Below are 16,695 nucleotides of genomic sequence, written 5' to 3'. Positions count from 1 at the left end.
AGGCTCTAACTGGCCAGAGGGGCCGGGATGGGGCTGGTGGGAGCTCCTGCCAGGGCTGAGGAGCCCATCTGAGTCCCATTCTCTAACTCCCAGAGCTGGGGCTGGAGCCAGTTGGAGAGCTGGGTGGCCAGAGCTGGGTGGGGAAGGCCAGAGCACTGCAGCTCCGGAGCTGGTGCATGTCACTTGGATTGGCGGCCCTGAAGGCTGCCTGGACTTACAGCCTGGAATTTCCTGCCAGAGTGAGTCTTGTCCCCGGAGTAGCAGGGGTCCCATGACTGCTGATGAGTTCTGGAGGCCCATATGGAGGCTCAGAATGAGTCTCTACTAGGATGGGGAGTCACGGGACTGGGGAGATACTAGATACTACAGGGTCCTAGAGAGGGATTGGCAGTCCACAGAAATCTAGCGCCTCAGTGGCAGTTGGGGACCTACTGATCTTGCTTGTTGAATCTGTGTTGGGTACCCATGACCCTGATTAGATAGTTCCTGCCTTTGAAGTCCTGGTACCTGGGTAAAGCAGGAGCCTAGGCTGGGGGCTCAACTTCCAGACCAGGCAGGACAGTAGCCTCTGGGCAGAGGCCTAGGGGGTGGCAGTGTCGGCTCAGCAAGGGCTGGAATGCCTGGCACCTGCTTTAGATTAAAGGAGATGCAGAGCAAAGGGGGGCTGCCTGCCTGTTGGGGGAGTGGCTAGGATGGAGCTCCGTGGAGTCCAGAAGTGGAGTGGGAGGAAAGGACCAGGGCTGCAGGCAGCAGCAGCCCGGGCAGGAGTGGAAGGAGCCACTGTCACCCAGCTCTGCGGCCCCTCCCCCAGGGAGTCCAAGAGGAGGAGCTGGGGGCACCCCCACACTGCCTCTGGTGCCACACGCTGAAGTTCTGTCCCAGCACCCTGGGGCAGCTGTGGAGAGCTAAGGTGTTCAAGTGTCCAGTCTTCCTAGGATCAGAAGAGGCCCACAAGGAGGTGGGGGGTCCTTTGGGGTTCTTGTGGTCCTGGTGCCATGCTGGCTGTTTCTGGGGCTCCTTGGGTGCTGAGAGTAAGGCATATCAAGACCCTGGGCACCCAGGGGTGACAGGGAAATGGCATCCCTTCCTTCCTTGTGCCAGAGCCCTGGGCACTGCCCGGGTGGTGACCTCTGGTGAGGGGAGGGGGCAGAAGGGGGATGGCACCGTGGGAAAGTGGGCAGCCGTGGGAGCCAAGCGGGTACAGGCTGGGTGCCGCGGGCAGGGAGCCTCTGCCAGGCCCGCTCTCCCTGGGGTGGGGCGGCTGTTCCATGGACTGGCTCAACCTGTTGAGCGCCTGGCTGCTTTGGCTTGGCATGTGTGCCCCTGCCTGCCAGCCCCGACAGCTGCCCACCCATAGCCACATCGTAGGGGCTACCCTCAGGGAACTAAAGAAAGGAGGCTCTAACTGGCCAGAAGGGCCGGGATGGGGCTGGTGGGAGCTCCTGCTAGGGCTGAGGAGCCCATCTGAGTCCCATCCTCTAACTCCCAGAGCTGGGGCTGGAGCCAGTTGTAGGGCTAGGTGGGGAAGGCCAGAGCACTGCAGCTCCTGAGCTGGTGCATGTCACTTGGATTGGCGGCCCTGAAGGCTGCCTGGACTTACAGCCTGGAATTTCCTCTGCCTGGTGCCAGGGCCAGGCCTCCGAGCCCCACCCCCAGCCTGGCTTGACCTCCCTTCCCTTCCCTCCTGGGAGAGCGTGGCCCGACTTTCCCTGGAGGCTGGGGGAGGGGCAGTAAGGGCATTCTGGCTGCCGTGGGAGGGGCAACTTCTTGGTGTGGGCATGCGTTGCACTGCCTCAGTCTCCCTGAGAGTCCTGCATCCCTGTGGAGAGGAAGAAAGCCTTGGGTTCCCAGGGGGATGCCCACAGCCTGCTCTGAGTGCAGGGATGGGGGGGACGGGGAGGTCCTGGATCCTGTGGGAGACCCTGACTCCTGCAGGCCCTTGCCGTCTCCCCATCCCCTCTGACCCCTTAGCTTTCCACCCACCTTGGGGCTATGCTAGCTGGTGGGAACGGGAAGCCAGGGTGCCACTCAGGAGGGGAGAAGGTGGTCACCACTGCTCAGGAGTAGGGGAAAGGACACAGACAGATTCCCTCTGATTCTCCATGCTGAGAGGGAGGAGCGGCCTCCCCTGCCTTCTCACTTTTCCTGTCAGTGGCAAAGGCAGAGGCCTCTCCTTTGCAGCCCAGGCCCTCTGCGTTTGGCCCTGGACTGGCTCCCCACTTCCTAACATTGGTGTTTTATTCTAGGCCCCCTTCCACCAGGGCTGGGACTCCCTCTGTTCATTCCCGTTCCTCCTCCAATGGCCTGGTAGCCCTGGGTTGGTCCGTCTTCCCCTCCCCCCTCACTCTCCACTACCCAACCTCCAGCCTCAACTGGGAATGGCCCTGAATCCAGCATTTCCAGCATTTCGAAACCAGGATTGTTTTGAAATCCCTGAGTTCTTCTCCACCCCCTGCAGGCTCCCCTCCTCCCCAGAACATTGCCTTCTAATCTGACTTCACACACTGCGCGCCGCAAGTTTGTGTGTTTGAGTTTGTGTGCTAGCACATGGCTGCGTACTACTTTGTGTAAGCGTGTGTGTGTGTCCCAGTGTGGGTGTATCTTCTGTCGGCAGTTCTGTTTGGCAGTTCTGTGTGATTGGTCGATGTCATGTGTATTTCTGAGTTCCCCTGGGCTATCTCTATGAATACGGGAGCCTCTATGGGTCTTAAGGGGCTACTCTGGGAGAATTTGGAGTGCTTTTTTGGAAATGTCTTTGGATGTACATCTTTGGGAGTTGTGTCTGTGTTGTAAGTTTCTGGGGTACCTCTGGAAAGTGTGTGTGCTGGGGGCATGTCTTGTTGATGTGTATGTGAGTGTGTGTGCACACATATGCACTTTGCTTCTCTTCTCTCCTCTCTCCTCCCTGGGAACATGTCTGGGGTGTGTAGTCACAGGTCTCCCCACAGCTCCCTGGGACATGGAGTCCTCTGTCCTTTGATAGGGAAGATTCCTGGAGTGGGGCCAAGGCTTCTGGCAGTTCCATGGTCCTTGGAGAGAGGAGAGTGGTGCAGTGGAGAGACTGTGTGTAAACTTTCCCTGGGTTCCCTCCCTCTACCCCTCACTGACACCTAGCACCTTGAAGCGTCCCCATACCACCTGACCACCATCTTCTAGTCCTGATTATGCAGTAGTGGTTGTTATAGGGAGGCTCAGTGCTCTAGAGGAAAAGGGATGGAGAAAGGGAGTTATCCCCCCACTCTGGGGTCACTTGCTTCATTGAGGGCAAGGAACAGCCAATCACATTGGACCTGGGAACTTGGTGGCAAATTTAAGGTTCAGAAAAGTTGACGTCTCCAGCTAGGGCCAAATAGCTGAATAAGAGAAGACGCTCATACTTCTAGCATGAGCAGAAGGCAGGGGGGCTGGAATCCAGGCATCTGGGGTGGGGCCAGCTGCCCTTGTAGCCTTGATCATGGGAAGTCCTTGATGTTTAATCTCATTCCCTCCTACTGCACTTAGACAGTATTCTACGTCAGGGGAGGCTCCTAGGTGTTCTGATTTGGGGCCAAAGCAAGGATGGTGATAGCAGAGTTACATCGGCATGGGATGCAGGTGCTGGAACCCCCATAACCTTGCTGTATCTCAGTTTCCCATCCTGGGATCTCAGGCTAAAATGGAATGCTTTCCTCCAGAAGCACAAATCTCGTGACAAATCAGTGAGGAAGCACAGTGCTGGGGCAGGGGCTGTTTGTGTGAGTCAGAGACCTGTGGAGACAGTAGCAGGAGGTGGACATAAGGATAAGCTGTCCCTTTTACATCCCCACCCCCAGTGGCCTCTGGTCCCAGAGCACAGTGGGAGGAAGGGAGGGGTACAGGTTGGTACAGTGCTCAGTGACCCAGCAGGGGGAGGGCCTTGGCAAGGCATTTTCAGTTTGTTTCTCAATCTCTGTCTCTGAGACATGCACACACGTCACTGCAGACACCTTTAGGAGATGAGCCCAGAAAAGTCATCTAGGTGGCGGAAGGGCAGGGCAGTGCCAGATGGGGCCATGTGGAACCAGCCTTGTGCTGGTAGATGCCCGGCGCTGCATGAGCCTCAGAGTGGAAAGCTGAGCCCAGCCAGAGGCCTCCTCCCCAGCAGCCCCCGTCTCAGGTCTGGGAGGAACACAGGCTGGAGAGGGTTAAGTCTGGTTGGCAGGGACACCCCCCCGCCCAGTGCAGTGAGAGAGAGGGAGGGGTGGTTAGCAGCTTGCTCTAGTTGGCGTCTCTCCCAGAATTCTTTGGAAAAGAACTCCCCTTTGACCCCCCAGTACAAACTGAGCCCAGCCACCAGCCTCCCTCCCGCCTGCTGTGGGAGCTTCGCCCAGCCCCCTCCTACTGAACTGCTAAACCAATTCCCTCACCCCAGGGCCTCCCAACCAGACCAGGTCCTCAGGACTTGGCATCTTCAGGGGACCAGGACTATAGCCAAGGAGACCACACAAGGACATAGAATACACAGCCATTCTGTTCCCTGACACAGGATAACCTGGAGGTGGCTGTCGTTAGAATCTGGGGTCCTCCAGCCTCCCCCTCCCTCCCCTCCCCCAGGTCCTCATGTCAGGTCGTGGGAGTCCTCTGCCTCTCCTCCTCCCTGTGGGGCCAACCTCTAAGGGAGCTCTAAGGTCTTCTAGTGCCTTCTCCTCTCCTGCTTCCAGGCTAGTGAGGGGATGGCATGGTGGGGGGTGCAGCTGGGTCAGGCCTGGCTCCCAGCCAATCCACAGAAGTCCTGGCGGGTTGGCAAATGAGTAGCTCAGAGACTTCCTGGAGCTGCAGGCTGTGTGGACTATGTGTACATGTTTATGTGGTGTGTTTGTTATGGGGTGCTGGGGTGATGGGAGGAGCAGGGCATAGATTGCTAGAGGGGGCTTCTAGCTTTGACCCTTTCTCCACAGGGAGCCCCCATCCCAGACCACACCCTTGAGCCTGAGCCCGACATTATCTCTGAGGTGAGAGGTCTGTGTGCCCCTGTGTGTCCCTCTCAGTCTCCCTGATCTCCGTCTGCTGCAGCGCATCATCCTGGTGTGGCCTCCTGCTTGGCTTTTTGTCTTCTGGGCTCCCTCCTCTTGGCTTTCTGCCCCCACCTCTCCTTTCATTCCCCTCCCTCCAGAGGAGGGAGGTCTCCTCTGGCTCCTGGTGGGCAAACAGCCTGACCTAGAACCCTAAACCCAACCAGGTGGGGAGTGGGGCTGGGGCGGGAGGGGTTAGAGCCCAGCTCCAGTGAGAGTCCAGCCCTTCTCTATCTCAGCGGATCTCACCCCCGACCCGCCCCACCCTGCGGGAGGCGAGGAGATTCCACCCAATCGCCCTGGAGGGCAAGGTACGATTTCCTGGTTATCCCAAGTCTTTGCTCCTCCTGGCTGGCTTGGCCTCCTCTGGCTCAGTCCAAGCCAGGGTGGCTACCAGCCATGGTAGTGTGGTTCTGCCCTGTTCCCCTGGTCCCCTAGCGTATACATTCGTGTGTACACACACACACACATACACACACATGCACACACACACAGAGGCCAGCCTCTTTCCCTCTGCCAGCCCCCCTTCCTTACTTAGCAACAACTCCCTGAATTCACAACAAACACTCCTGAGGGCTCCCAGTCCGACTAGGGAAAGCTGGAGGAAGCTGGGGCCTGGAAGCAGGCGCTTCTCCTAGGCGTCCCCAGGAGGGAGGGGCTTCTTATCCCCTCACCTCGGCCACCACCCTCCCCACTGAAGCCACCCCCCCAGGGACACGGAGGAAGTGGTCCTGCTTTCTACTGAGGAATGAAAGAGATGGGGAGCATTGGACAGGTGTGGCTGAGCAGGTGGGTGGGGGCAGGGCTGGGACTCCACCCTCACTGGTGAGCCCCACTTGACCTTTGACCCCCACCTGGGGCCTCTCATGAGCCTGTGGTAGCTCTTGGCAGGGGCTCTGTACCGTTGTCCCGGTGACTGGCCTTATGCCCTCCTCTGACCAGCAGGGACAAGGATGGGTGAGGAGGTAACGGACTGGAGTTGGGCAGGGCTGGGGAGGCCGCACAGGCCAGGCCAGGCGGGGACCTGGGCTGAGGGAGTGAGGAGCAGTGCTCTCTCTCTGATCTTCCTGGGCGGGCCCCGGGCACATCAGGCATGGAGGGAGAGTGTGAGGAGCCAGAGGGTGGGGCCTGGGCACCCATGCTTTCTTTTGTCATCGTTCAGAGGACTGATACTGTGGTGCATCTGGAGTATTGTGAAATGGCCCAGAACCCAGATGCCAGGGTGTCTGAATTCAAATCCTGCTGCTTCTAAGATTATGGGCCTTAGGCCAGTGATTTCACTTCTCGGCACCTCCCTTTTTCTGGTGGAAAAGTGGGGATAATAAGAATACTTTCTTACCAGATTGTTCTGAGGATTAAATTAGATGATGCACATGGAGCATTTAGGACTAGTGAAGTTACTAAGTAAATGCTCAATAAATGTTGGTGATCTTCCTCATTTGATTAATCAGAGCTCTTCACAGGAATTTTTGACCCTCCCAGGGATTTTGGCAGGAAAGAACTGATAGTGAGAAGACAGAATGTGGGGGTGGGGAAGAGACAGGCTTTCCAGCACTCCAGATTCCTGGATTCTAATACCCCTCCAGACCCACTGTTTACTGCCTCTGTTTCCCCACCGTTGGTGCCCATTGACATCTTGATTGCAAGTTTGCCAAATAGCCAGGGTCCTGGAGAAGGCCCAGGTTGCTTAGGACACGTCTCCCTGCCTATCTCCAGGCTTCTCAGGGCCAGCCCTCCCTCCCTGAGGCTGTTTGCTCAGTTCAGCTCCAGCACTCCTCCCACTGCCCCATCCCCTGCTGCTCAGCTCTCACCAGGCAAACAAGGCATTCCGTCCTTAAATGGCTTAAATGGCCGCCTCCTCTCCTTCCTGGCCTAGGGGTCAGGGACCTGGCTCGGGGAGAAAAGTGTCAGTGTGAAGCTGTGACCTGGATGGCAGCTGTTAGGGGCCCCTCAGGGCCCTGGGCCCCCAGATTCCCTGTACCCTGCCTGGGCCTTTCCCTGAGGGGCAGTGCCCAGGCCTGGGATAATGTGGGGGAGCCCTGACGGGCCTGCCTGGCACCTGCCAGACACAGATGGTCGGGGGGGGTGGCATCCTGGAGCCCAGAAGGGGAGTGGGGTTATATCAGCATTCACAGCGTGCAAGGGACACCCTCCAGAGTCCTTCCCTGAGCTGCAAGGGAAAGTGTGGGCAGTGCTAGGAAAACTTCTGCCTTTCTGCTTTATCCCTGTGTGCTGGCAAGGGAGAATGCTTAGTGAAGCCTGGGATGACATGGTGGAGGGGCTGAGACTTGGGAACTTCTAGATGAGGAGCCCAGGAGTGGGTGGCAGGGATGAGGTACCCACAATTAGGTGGGGAAGCTATGCAGACAGGTGGGTAAAATCTTCTGGGAACTATGTTGTGGTGGAAATACCTAGGATCCCAGGGCCCCTGGATCTGAGGCCGGGAACTTGGCTAGCAGGTGCCCTCTCTGGCTTGGTACCAAGAGGGGTGGGCGGATCCCCTGGCCCTGCTTACCATGTCCCTCTGGATCCAAGAGGACACCTCCCTTCCATGGGCCTGGGGGATGAGAGTTCAGGGTCTGCCTGGGCCATGCCTCACTGCTGGGTTGGCCATGCCTCCTGTGCCCAGCCCCTGGGGCCTGTTCCTTGGGCAGGCTGGGGCTATTTTTGGGATTGGGCTGGGGCTCTGGGGCTGGTTTCAGATGTTCCAGTGTGAACGGGAGAAAATGGGAACAGATGGCTGGAGGGTTCCGATCAGTGGGTCCTGCTGGGCGCAGGTTATTTTTAGGGCCTTGTTAACCCTGTGGGGGCTTGTGGGGCCACCTGAGAGATAGAGTCCTCTCTAGTTGAGAAGATAGCAGGTCTTCTCCCTGGGCCTTCTACTTTCCAGAACTGCTTGTCAGTTGTTCTGTCTCTCCCAGACTTTTCCTTTGAGATCCATGGCAAGAGAGTAGGCTTAAGCTTTCTTCCAGCCCAGGTACTACAGGGTGACTGCCAAGGGGGCAGGCAGGGAGAAGGGTACCTGGCAGAGTGGAGGCTGGCTCTCTTGAAGGGAAATCCCCCTTCACTTGCCTCCTGGGCTTTTGAGACATAGTCCTGAGGCTAAGAGAACGAACAGCCGCCCAGCCCCTCTCTGGGTTCATGTCCTGGGTTTGAGTGTGTCAATAAGCCCAAGATACCCAGGAGTGTGCCAGCGGAGGGAGCTGGCCTTTGAAAGGAGAGCAGGGAAGGAGCCAAGTCTTTGTACTTGGTATGGCTAATATGACGCCCACAGGCCCTATTCGCTTGGACACTCGAAGGGCAAATATCTGGACAGTGCCCACCTTTACCAAAGGCCCACATATTTGGGTGCTATGGCAGGAGGTAAAGATGAGGACATCAAGGCCAGAGGTGGTTTGTTGAGGGTTGGTGTGTCTTAGGCATTCTGCCAGTTTTACTACTGTTACCTCACTGTATAAAATTATTCTCATTTTGCAGATGAGGAAACCGAGGCTCAGAGGGACAAAGGGAAGAACAATGCTCCATAGCTGAGAAGGGGCAGGGTGTGATGGGCACTGTCTGAATACAAACTTAGTTGTTTTATTTTGTTTTGTTTTGTTTTGAGACAGAGTCTCGCTCTGTTGCCCAGGCTGGAGTGCAATGGCATGATCTAGGCTCACTGCAACCTCTGCCTCCCAGGTTCAAGCAATTCTCTCTGCCTCAGCCTCCTGAGTAGCTGGGATTACAGGCATCTGCCACCATGCCTGGCTAATTTTTGTAGTTTTAGTAGAGATAGGGTTTCACCATATTGACCAGGCAGGCCTTGAACTCCTGACCTCAAGTGATCTGCCTGCCTCGACTTCCCAAAGTGCTAGGAGGGCTGTAATTTGACCTCCCAAACTGCTGTGAGGCTTGTAGTGGCTCCTGTAATAGGCGTGAGCCACTGTGCTCGGCTTTTTTTGTTTTTTTCTTTTTTTGAGACAGAGTATTGCACTGTCACCCAGGCTGGAGTGCAGTGGTACAATCTTGGCTCACTGCAACCTCCGCTTCCCAAGTTCAAGCAATTCCCTGCCTCAGCCTCCTGAGTAGCTGGGATTATAGGTACCCACCACCACACCAGGGTAATTTTTGTATTTTTAGTAGAGACGGGGTTTTACCATCTTGGCCAGGCTGGTCTTGAACTCCTGACCTCATGATCCACCCATCTCAGCCTCCCAAAGTGCTGGGATTACAGCCGTGAGCCATCTCGCCTGGCCCTCAAACTCATTTTCTTATTCCACTGCATCATACTGCCTGCCAGGGCCCCAACCTGAGAAGGAGAGGCCACCAGGCACCAGACCTCCTTTGGAAGCAGCTTTACTGAATGGGTGTGGGAGAGGAGGCCTGGAGACAGGAGACCCTGCCTGTCACTGCTGTCAGAATCCCCTAAGCCCTTCTTGCCTGAGGGTGCCAGAACTGACACCAGAAACCCCGTGTGGCCTTCCTGTCTCCCCTGCAGAGGATCATAGGCATACATCCTGTCTCATCACCCCCACCCCTCCCAGCCTGGCCCACGTGCCCCGGCATCCTGGAGGGTCATGGCAGTCTGGATGTTAATGTGGGCAGAGCTCATGGGGCCCCCAGCTGCTGCTAGTGCCAAGAGTGTGGGCCAGCAGGTGAGGTGAGGGGTGAGGGGCTAGGACGATGCCTCTGCCTCTGGTCGTACCTGGGGAGAGAGCAGAGCGGGCGGGCAGGCGGACGGGCGCTGGGTGAGGTCCCACCGTGGTGCGCTTGGCTGTGCCAGCAGTCTGCTGCACTCCACTCCTCCCACAATGGCCCCATTGTTCCCAGCAGCCCGGCAGTTTGGAGGAGGTTCCTCGGCCACCCCTACCCCCCTAAATAGGGGCCAGATTAACCCCTTGGAGGACTGAGGCCAGGTGAGGGCCCACAGGGAGCTGCCTTGCCCATCTCTGCCTGTTCTGGAAACCCAGGCTTGGGAAGTTACCTTCTACCCACGTGAACCCAGCACCAGGCCACCTCCTGAGATGGGAGTCTTCACCGGGTAGAGAGTGGCACCTGGACCATCTCCCACCCCCACCCTGGTGCAGGTGCCAGGGGACAGGAAGTACCAGTGGGGTGGCGGGCAGAGACCAGATATATTTGGGCCGGTGGGGCTAATTCCAGCCACTACTGCCTGCCCTACTGGCTCCTGAGCGCCTTTCCTTCCTGTGAAACCAGAGCTAGGTTGGGCCTAGCTCAGGATTTCGGTGGATTTAAAGAGGCAGCACCATCCCTGCCAGCCTGGCTTCCTCTCCCCCTCCCCAGGTAGGGTCTGGGGCAGAGAAGGGACTGGAGAGCCTCTTGCTCCTCCCTCGCCCTGGGCTAACCCCTGGTCCTTGCCTCTGTTGGGGTACCAGGCTTTTGGCACTCCTCTCTCCCAGAGCCTTGGGCGGGTGGGGTGGGCGGGGGTGGGCTGTGGTTTCCTGTGTTGGTTGTTTGTGCCTGGCCCAGAGTGCCCGCCGCCTGCCTGGGCTTCCTGCCCTGTCTTGTTTCCTTGTGCCCCCCACCCCCTCTCCACCCCTCCCACTGTGGGAGGGAGCAGCTGGGGATTGGGTAGCCGTCTTGGGGGCACCCCAGTGCCAGGCCATGATTGCTTCCCGAGGCCCGGACACATTGACAATGACTGTAGGAGCCAAGAGAAGCAGGCCTGTCCAAGCAATGCCACTTGTCCCTGCAGGCTCCAGAAGGGACAGCGGGCCAGAAAGGGCAAAACTGCCCATCGCCCCCCAGTACCCTGTTCAAAGATCCCAGACTAGAAAGATCTGGGACCAGTAGTTTCCATGGCCCTGTAGGAGCTGGGGTTGTGTGACATTACCCTGGGGCTGCAGGTGGGGTGGGGCTGGAAACTCCCAGGGAAAACCTCCCAAGCAAAAATGGCTGATATGCATGGTCTCCTTTGGCACAGGGTGGGGGGAAGTGGGGAGAGCTACTAGGAACCAGGGCCATGGGAAGGCCCCCTGAGCCTGGAAGTCCCCACACCAAGGGTCCCAGAGCAGCACCTTGGTCCTTGAGCAGATTTCCTGCTGGGCTATGAATCCTTGACCTCCCCACCCACTGAGTCACCACCTCAGGAAGAGGAAGTGACCTGAGTGCTGGAGAGAGCTTCTGAGGACCAAGGGGTCCTGACACCCAGGAGGAAGGGGATTTGGGACCCTGTCGTCTCAGGCTCTGTATCTCCCTGAGCCAGAAGCCAAGGATCTCATTTGTCCCCTTTGTCTCGAGCAGGGCCCTGGGCCCTCGACTCATCACAGGGGTCCCTGGCAGTACAGGATCATAGACCCTTCAAAACATTTTCTTACTGTCTCTTTGGGGTGGTTTTGAGCAAGCCAGTGAGACTGGCAGACCAGCTGGTGAGCCAAGCAGAGGCTCCCAACGTAGGGGCAGATGGAAGCAGGCAGGTTGCCACTGGATGTGTGAACGCCTGCCATACCTGTGGGAGCTGTGTGGAGCAGAGTAGGTGTGTTACACCTGGAGGCTCTGGGCATCTGGGCCTTCCTCAGCTCCCTCCCCAGGCAGGATCAGGTCCACTTTAACCCTTAGCAACCCTTAGGCTGCTGGCCCCTACCCTCGTGTCACTAGGGGTGGGGATGGGGGTGGCGGGTGGGGGAACGGATGGATATCTCAGGCCCTTTGTCAAGCCGCCTCCTCTCCTCGGGGCACATTCACTCTCCTGGTATGTGCCTGGCCTTCCACTCAGGTGACTCGCACCTGCTCCCAGTTTGTGAGCTCGCTACTCCTCCCTACCTTACCCCCTAAGAGGGAGGTAAGGCATTGTGTTCCCAGAGCCCCATCCCTTTGCTTTCTCCCACCCCAGGGGCCCCTGGCCTGGTACTAGGAAGCCCCCTTCACTGGGTACTTTAAAATTGCACTGGCTGGGATCAGCCCTCTTGCTTCCTATCACCAGGCCTTCCAGGTATCTTCCGAGACTGTGAGTGTGTGAAGGAGGAGGGGTCTTTGGGAGCTGGGTCAGACTTCTGAGGGGCAAAGTGGGGAGGTGTGAGATGGGAAAGTCCTGACTCATCCACACTTGACTCAGCTCGCCCTGCGGCGGGGTGGGAGAGAGGGGGTGGAGTCCCAGAGAGGAGGGTGACTGGGAGAGTCTGCTGGGGAGGAGCCTAGGCCTGAATGGCCACTAGAGAGGATTTTTAATAGCCCCTTCCCAAATTCTTACAGGTCCTCAATTTTTGAGTCTGTGAACGTAAGAGGTAGTGAGTGGCCCTTGCCCTGCCCCTCTCCGCTTACGGGGGGCCTGGGCGCTGTGGCTGGAGTGTAGGAAGCCTACCTATCTGATGCAGGCTCAGAGGAACAGTCATGGCTGGGGTGGCAAGGTGGGTCACTGCAGTGTCTGGAATGAGGGTCCCCACACTGCCACATACTGGTTATGTGACTCAAGGTTACATCACTTCCTTTTCCCAGACCTCAGTTTCCTTGTTGTGAAATGGGGTCGATCCTTTTGAGAATCAGCGAGTAGGTGAAGGGAGAGCCAGAGACGCATGCCAGCCAGGAGCCGGCTCCGATCCCTGGTGTGTCCAGTGACTCCAGCCTCTGCCTCTGCTCTTTCCTGGTTGTGATGGAGAAGCTGAAGGTGGCGGGCTGCTTCCCAGGCAGGTCCTGGACTTTGGAACCTTCCCCCAAGAGCCTTCCTCCCCAGAGACAGGGCTGGAGTGGCGAAGGCCAATGTGCCCTAGGGTTAAGTTGGGGTTAGACTCCCCCAGAGTGGCAGGTGGCCCCTCACCCCGAGGTCCCCGCCCAGCCTCCAGCAGCCCCGCAGGGAGTAGCAGGAGTGTGCACCGGTGTCTGGCCGGGCCTGTCACCGGGACGAAGCTCCTGGGCCCAAGACTCCTCCCCTTTGACCAGGATCGGCTGCTGGAGGGCGGGTAGGGGAGGTGAGGGGGGAGCCAGGGCTGGGGGCGGTTGGGTGAGGCCTCTGTGTTTGTGTAAGTCTGTTGCTGTATCTATGGCCCTGTGCGTGTTTCTTTGTAACTACTAGGCTCAACTTTCTTCGGCTCCCTTGTGGCCGGCCTCAGTCTTTTCATCTGTTCAATGAGTCCGGGCGTTGCCACTCAGCCCTCGGGCAGCCCCGCTGTCTCCGCGTGCCCCAGGCTGTCTCCGCGGCTCCCGCTTCGGCCGGCGCTTCCCTGGCCTCTGGCGCGTCTCTAGCTTCCTGGGCTCCGTGCGTGTCTTTGTCTCCCTGTCCACGTGTGAGCTGTGAGTGTGTGTGTGAGTCAGAGTTCGGGTGTCTGTGGGTCTCTGAGCCCCTGCCGGCAGCACCCAGGGCTCGCCAAGCTCTTGCCCGGCCGGCGCACGCCCAGCCCCTGGCGGGACTTGTCCGTGTATCTGTCCGCGCGCGGGGCCTGGAGAAGCACGCTGCAGTCCTGTCTGCCTCTCGCTCGCTGCCTCGCTGGCTGTCGCTCGCTCGCTCTGCCTCCCCGCCCGGGCTCTGCCGAAGGGGGCGGGGTGGGGGTGCAGGGCGGGGGGAGGGGAGGCTCCTGCATTCTTGCGGTCGGGGAGGAATCCGAGCCAGCCTTACTGGTCTCCAGAAGAGCCCAGCTGCAGCCCCGGGGCCCCGCCAGGCCTCTCGCTGCCCGCCCGGGCCTGCTGGGATGGGCACGGGCTAGGCCTCGAGCTGGGGACAGGGCGGGGCGTGGCCCCCATCCCGGGCCTCCTCCACGGCTGGGGCGCGAAGGGTTCCCCACCCTGGGTGAGGGGCGCGTCTGGGAGCGGGAATCCCTCAGGGGGCCAGGGCAGAACTCACGTCCGCCCCACGAGGCACCTTTGCTACCTAGCCTTTTAGTGAATTCTGTCTGTGCCACCCGTCGGGGCGGGGGCTTGCTGGAGAGTGCAGGCCCCCTGAGGGCAAGGTGCGGGAGGGATGGGGACAGGGCCGGCCTCCAGGATCGAGATCTCATCTCGTAGTCCTCTTTTTCCAGTGCCACCCCACCCTATCCAGCTCCCAAGTCCCAGGGCTGTTGGGTCCTCCCTTCTCCCCTCCCCCTCTTACACCCCCTCCCCAAGTCACGAGTTTTCTCTTTGGGGCTTGTTGCTGCAGTCCGTGCTCCAGTACCGAGTACCTGGCTGGGCCCTGGGCACGCACAGGGGCCGTAGCCCCACTGTGTGTGGGAGCCATGAGGATCCTGGCTAACAAGACAAGGTGTGTGGGTGTCGTGGAGGGCGGGATGTGTGTGTGTGTGTGTGGAGTGCGGGAAGGGAAGGGTCCAGTGGTGATGGGGCCCAAGCTGTGCTGGCTATAGGAGAGGAACCGCCCCGGGCACCTGGCTCCCAGGCCACCAGTGGGCTAAAGGGGTGTTAGCAAGGGAAGGTCTGGCCCGAGGCAGGAGGCGCAGCCAGCCTTAGAGCCTGGGCCCCTGGGGCAGAGGGAACTGGCAGCCAGCTATGCCTGAGGCTTCTGGTCCCTTCTAGCTCTTCCCTCCTTAAAATGGTTTGAGGAGACCCCCTCCCACCCTACTGTGGGGTCCGAAGGCGGCCTCTGGCCGCAGTCTAGCTGGAGGTGGGAGCTGGAGTGGGGGGCGGTGCCTGCCTCCCTCCCCCTCCCCGGAGAAGCCGGCAGACAGGGCCAGGCGGCAGCAGCAGGACAGCAGAGCTGAAATAAATCTGAGCTGGTGTGGAATGAGGGGGGATAAATATCCTCTCCCGTGATGTGATCTTTCCAGCGGCTATTAATAGGTCTCCGGGGAGGGGGAGGCGGCGGGGGGAGCAGGCTGGAGCTTAAAGGGCCCGCAGCCTAGGCTGCAGGAATCCTTGGCTTCAAGCTGCACTGCCCATCTGCTTGACACACCGCTCCCCTCCCCCTTTCCTCCTGCTTCTGCCTGCCAGCCTGGCCTACCAGGCCACCCTCCTCAGACCTTCCCCTCCGGCTGTCTGGGCCAGTGAGTACACCCTTGGGTGTGCTTTTCCCCACCGCCCCTGGGGAATGAGAGCGGGGCATGTGCAGTGACCCCCAGGTCCTGTGGCCCTTCTCTGCTGGTGTTGGGACATATGAGAGTGGAGGTCTGAGACCTTGGAAGGAGTCTGAAGACAGCAGATCTTAGAAGAGAGGATGCTTAAGTCCTATATGGAGGGCAGGGTTGCCACAGAAGCTTGCAGGCTGATGGGTGTTGGGGCTGGGGTGGGCGAATTCTGCCAACTCTAGGCCCTCGTTTCCATTCAAATTGTGGGGGGTGGAGGATTTTCCCCATTTCCACTCCCCAAGGTGGATAAGGGCCTCAGCCCTTGTCTAAGGAAGCCATGGAGGAGGTAGGGAATAGCTGCTGGTGGTCTTGAGATGCCACCCATTTCCCCCATCCTTCCCCATTATTAGGGGAGGCTGGAAGGGTCAATTAAGCTCCTGGCCTGCCTAGCCCCTAGCAAGGTTAACTTTTCACATCTCTCCTACCTTCTCCCAGGTTACCCCACCCCAGGAGGAGAGAAGTTCCAGGGAGCCCGCCGCTGTCCCCCCGCGGCCATTGCCCCCCTGCCCCAGCCAAGCCAATGCACCCAGAAAATAAATTGACCAATCATGGCAAGACAGGGAATGGCGGGGCCCAATCTCAGCACCAGAATGTGAACCAAGGACCCACCTGCAACCTGGGCTCGAAGGGCGTGGGGGCGGGGAACCATGGGGCCAAGGCCAACCAGATCTCGCCTAGCAACTCAAGTCTGAAGAACCCCCAGGCAGGGGTGCCCCCTTTCAGCTCTCTCAAGGGCAAGGTGAAGAGGGAACGGAGTGTATCTGTGGACTCTGGAGAGCAGCGAGAGGCTGGGACCCCATCCCTGGATTCGGAGGCCAAAGGTACCCCAGTTCCTGATCCCTAACACCCTACGATCCCCCATTGTCCAAGGCTCAGACGTTCTGGGACATCACCTCACTGCCCCTTGCTTGTCCAGTCTTCATCCCACGTTCTTCAGAGTTTCTGCATGGGTACCTTTTAACACCCACCAACTGGGTCATTTGGGATTGGGGTTGGCCATGGTGCCACCCATGGAGGGGCCACACAGAGTGGTTGGACTTCTGGACCCCTTCCCCTCCTGCTTCCCCATCAGAGCTCCAGAGGGGGAGAGGGAGGTCCTGTGGAATGAGGAGCAGACCCCAGACCCACACACTTCCCAGGAGCCTTCTGGTATCCCGGCTAGTGGGAGCCCTTTGGGAGCAGGCACTGGGGCCTGGAAGAGTAGCAGCAGCTCCCCCTCCCCCCCCAGCCCTAATTAGAACCAGTTGTGGTTGGGGATTATGCTGTACTTGGTGTTGGAGGGGAGGGGAGACAGGCATGGGGCTATAGAGAGAAATCAGAAACAAATGGTGGTGTGGTGGGGGCCACGGGCTGGCGAAGTGCCCACCATGGCCTGGGCAGTGCTCTCTAGGGTGGGGCATCCTAGTGAATGGGTTTGGGAGGGACCCTGGGTGTGGGCAAATGGGGCCTCTGGGCACTCACTCTCTCCTCGGTCCTGCTTGGGCAGAGGTGGCGCCCCGGAGTAAGCGGCGCTGTGTGCTGGAACGGAAGCAGCCATACAGTGGGGACGAATGGTGCTCTGGACCGGACAGTGAGGAGGACGACAAGCCCATTGGGGCCACCCACAGTGAGTGCCTGCCCATGCCAGGGTGCTGTGGCCCGTGATGTTCGGGGTGGGGGTGGGTGGGTAGGGTGGACTT

General features: G+C 59.0%; 1 protein-coding gene across 9 annotated transcripts in view; it reads left to right on the top strand.

Annotated features, from left to right (window-relative positions):
- The window catches only part of BCL9L (BCL9 like), a 31,605-nt gene that overhangs the window by 2,647 nt on the left and 12,263 nt on the right, over positions 1–16,695 (top strand). For 2 of the 9 annotated variants that reach the window (XM_012470354.2, XM_012470352.2), the window contains exons 2-5: positions 4,917–4,970; positions 14,098–14,199; positions 15,452–15,837; positions 16,503–16,622. In XM_012470354.2, the coding sequence (XP_012325777.2) occupies positions 14,174–14,199; positions 15,452–15,837; positions 16,503–16,622 (532 nt within the window). In that variant the 5' untranslated portion in view covers positions 4,917–4,970; positions 14,098–14,173. Of the gene's footprint in view, positions 1–1,415; positions 9,665–14,097; positions 14,200–15,451; positions 15,838–16,502; positions 16,623–16,695 lie in introns of those variants that run through there. The other 7 variants (XM_012470359.3, XM_012470353.2, XM_012470355.2 and 4 more) reach the window with 4 other exon arrangements.

This window comes from Aotus nancymaae, unplaced genomic scaffold (assembly GCF_030222135.1).
Source record: "Aotus nancymaae isolate 86718 unplaced genomic scaffold, 86718_ANA_hifiasm-v0.15.2.pri h1tg000012l, whole genome shotgun sequence".
Lineage (NCBI taxonomy): Eukaryota > Metazoa > Chordata > Mammalia > Primates > Aotidae > Aotus > Aotus nancymaae.
Note: the sequence above shows the minus strand (reverse complement) of the source record. Positions and strands in the feature narration are given on the sequence as shown.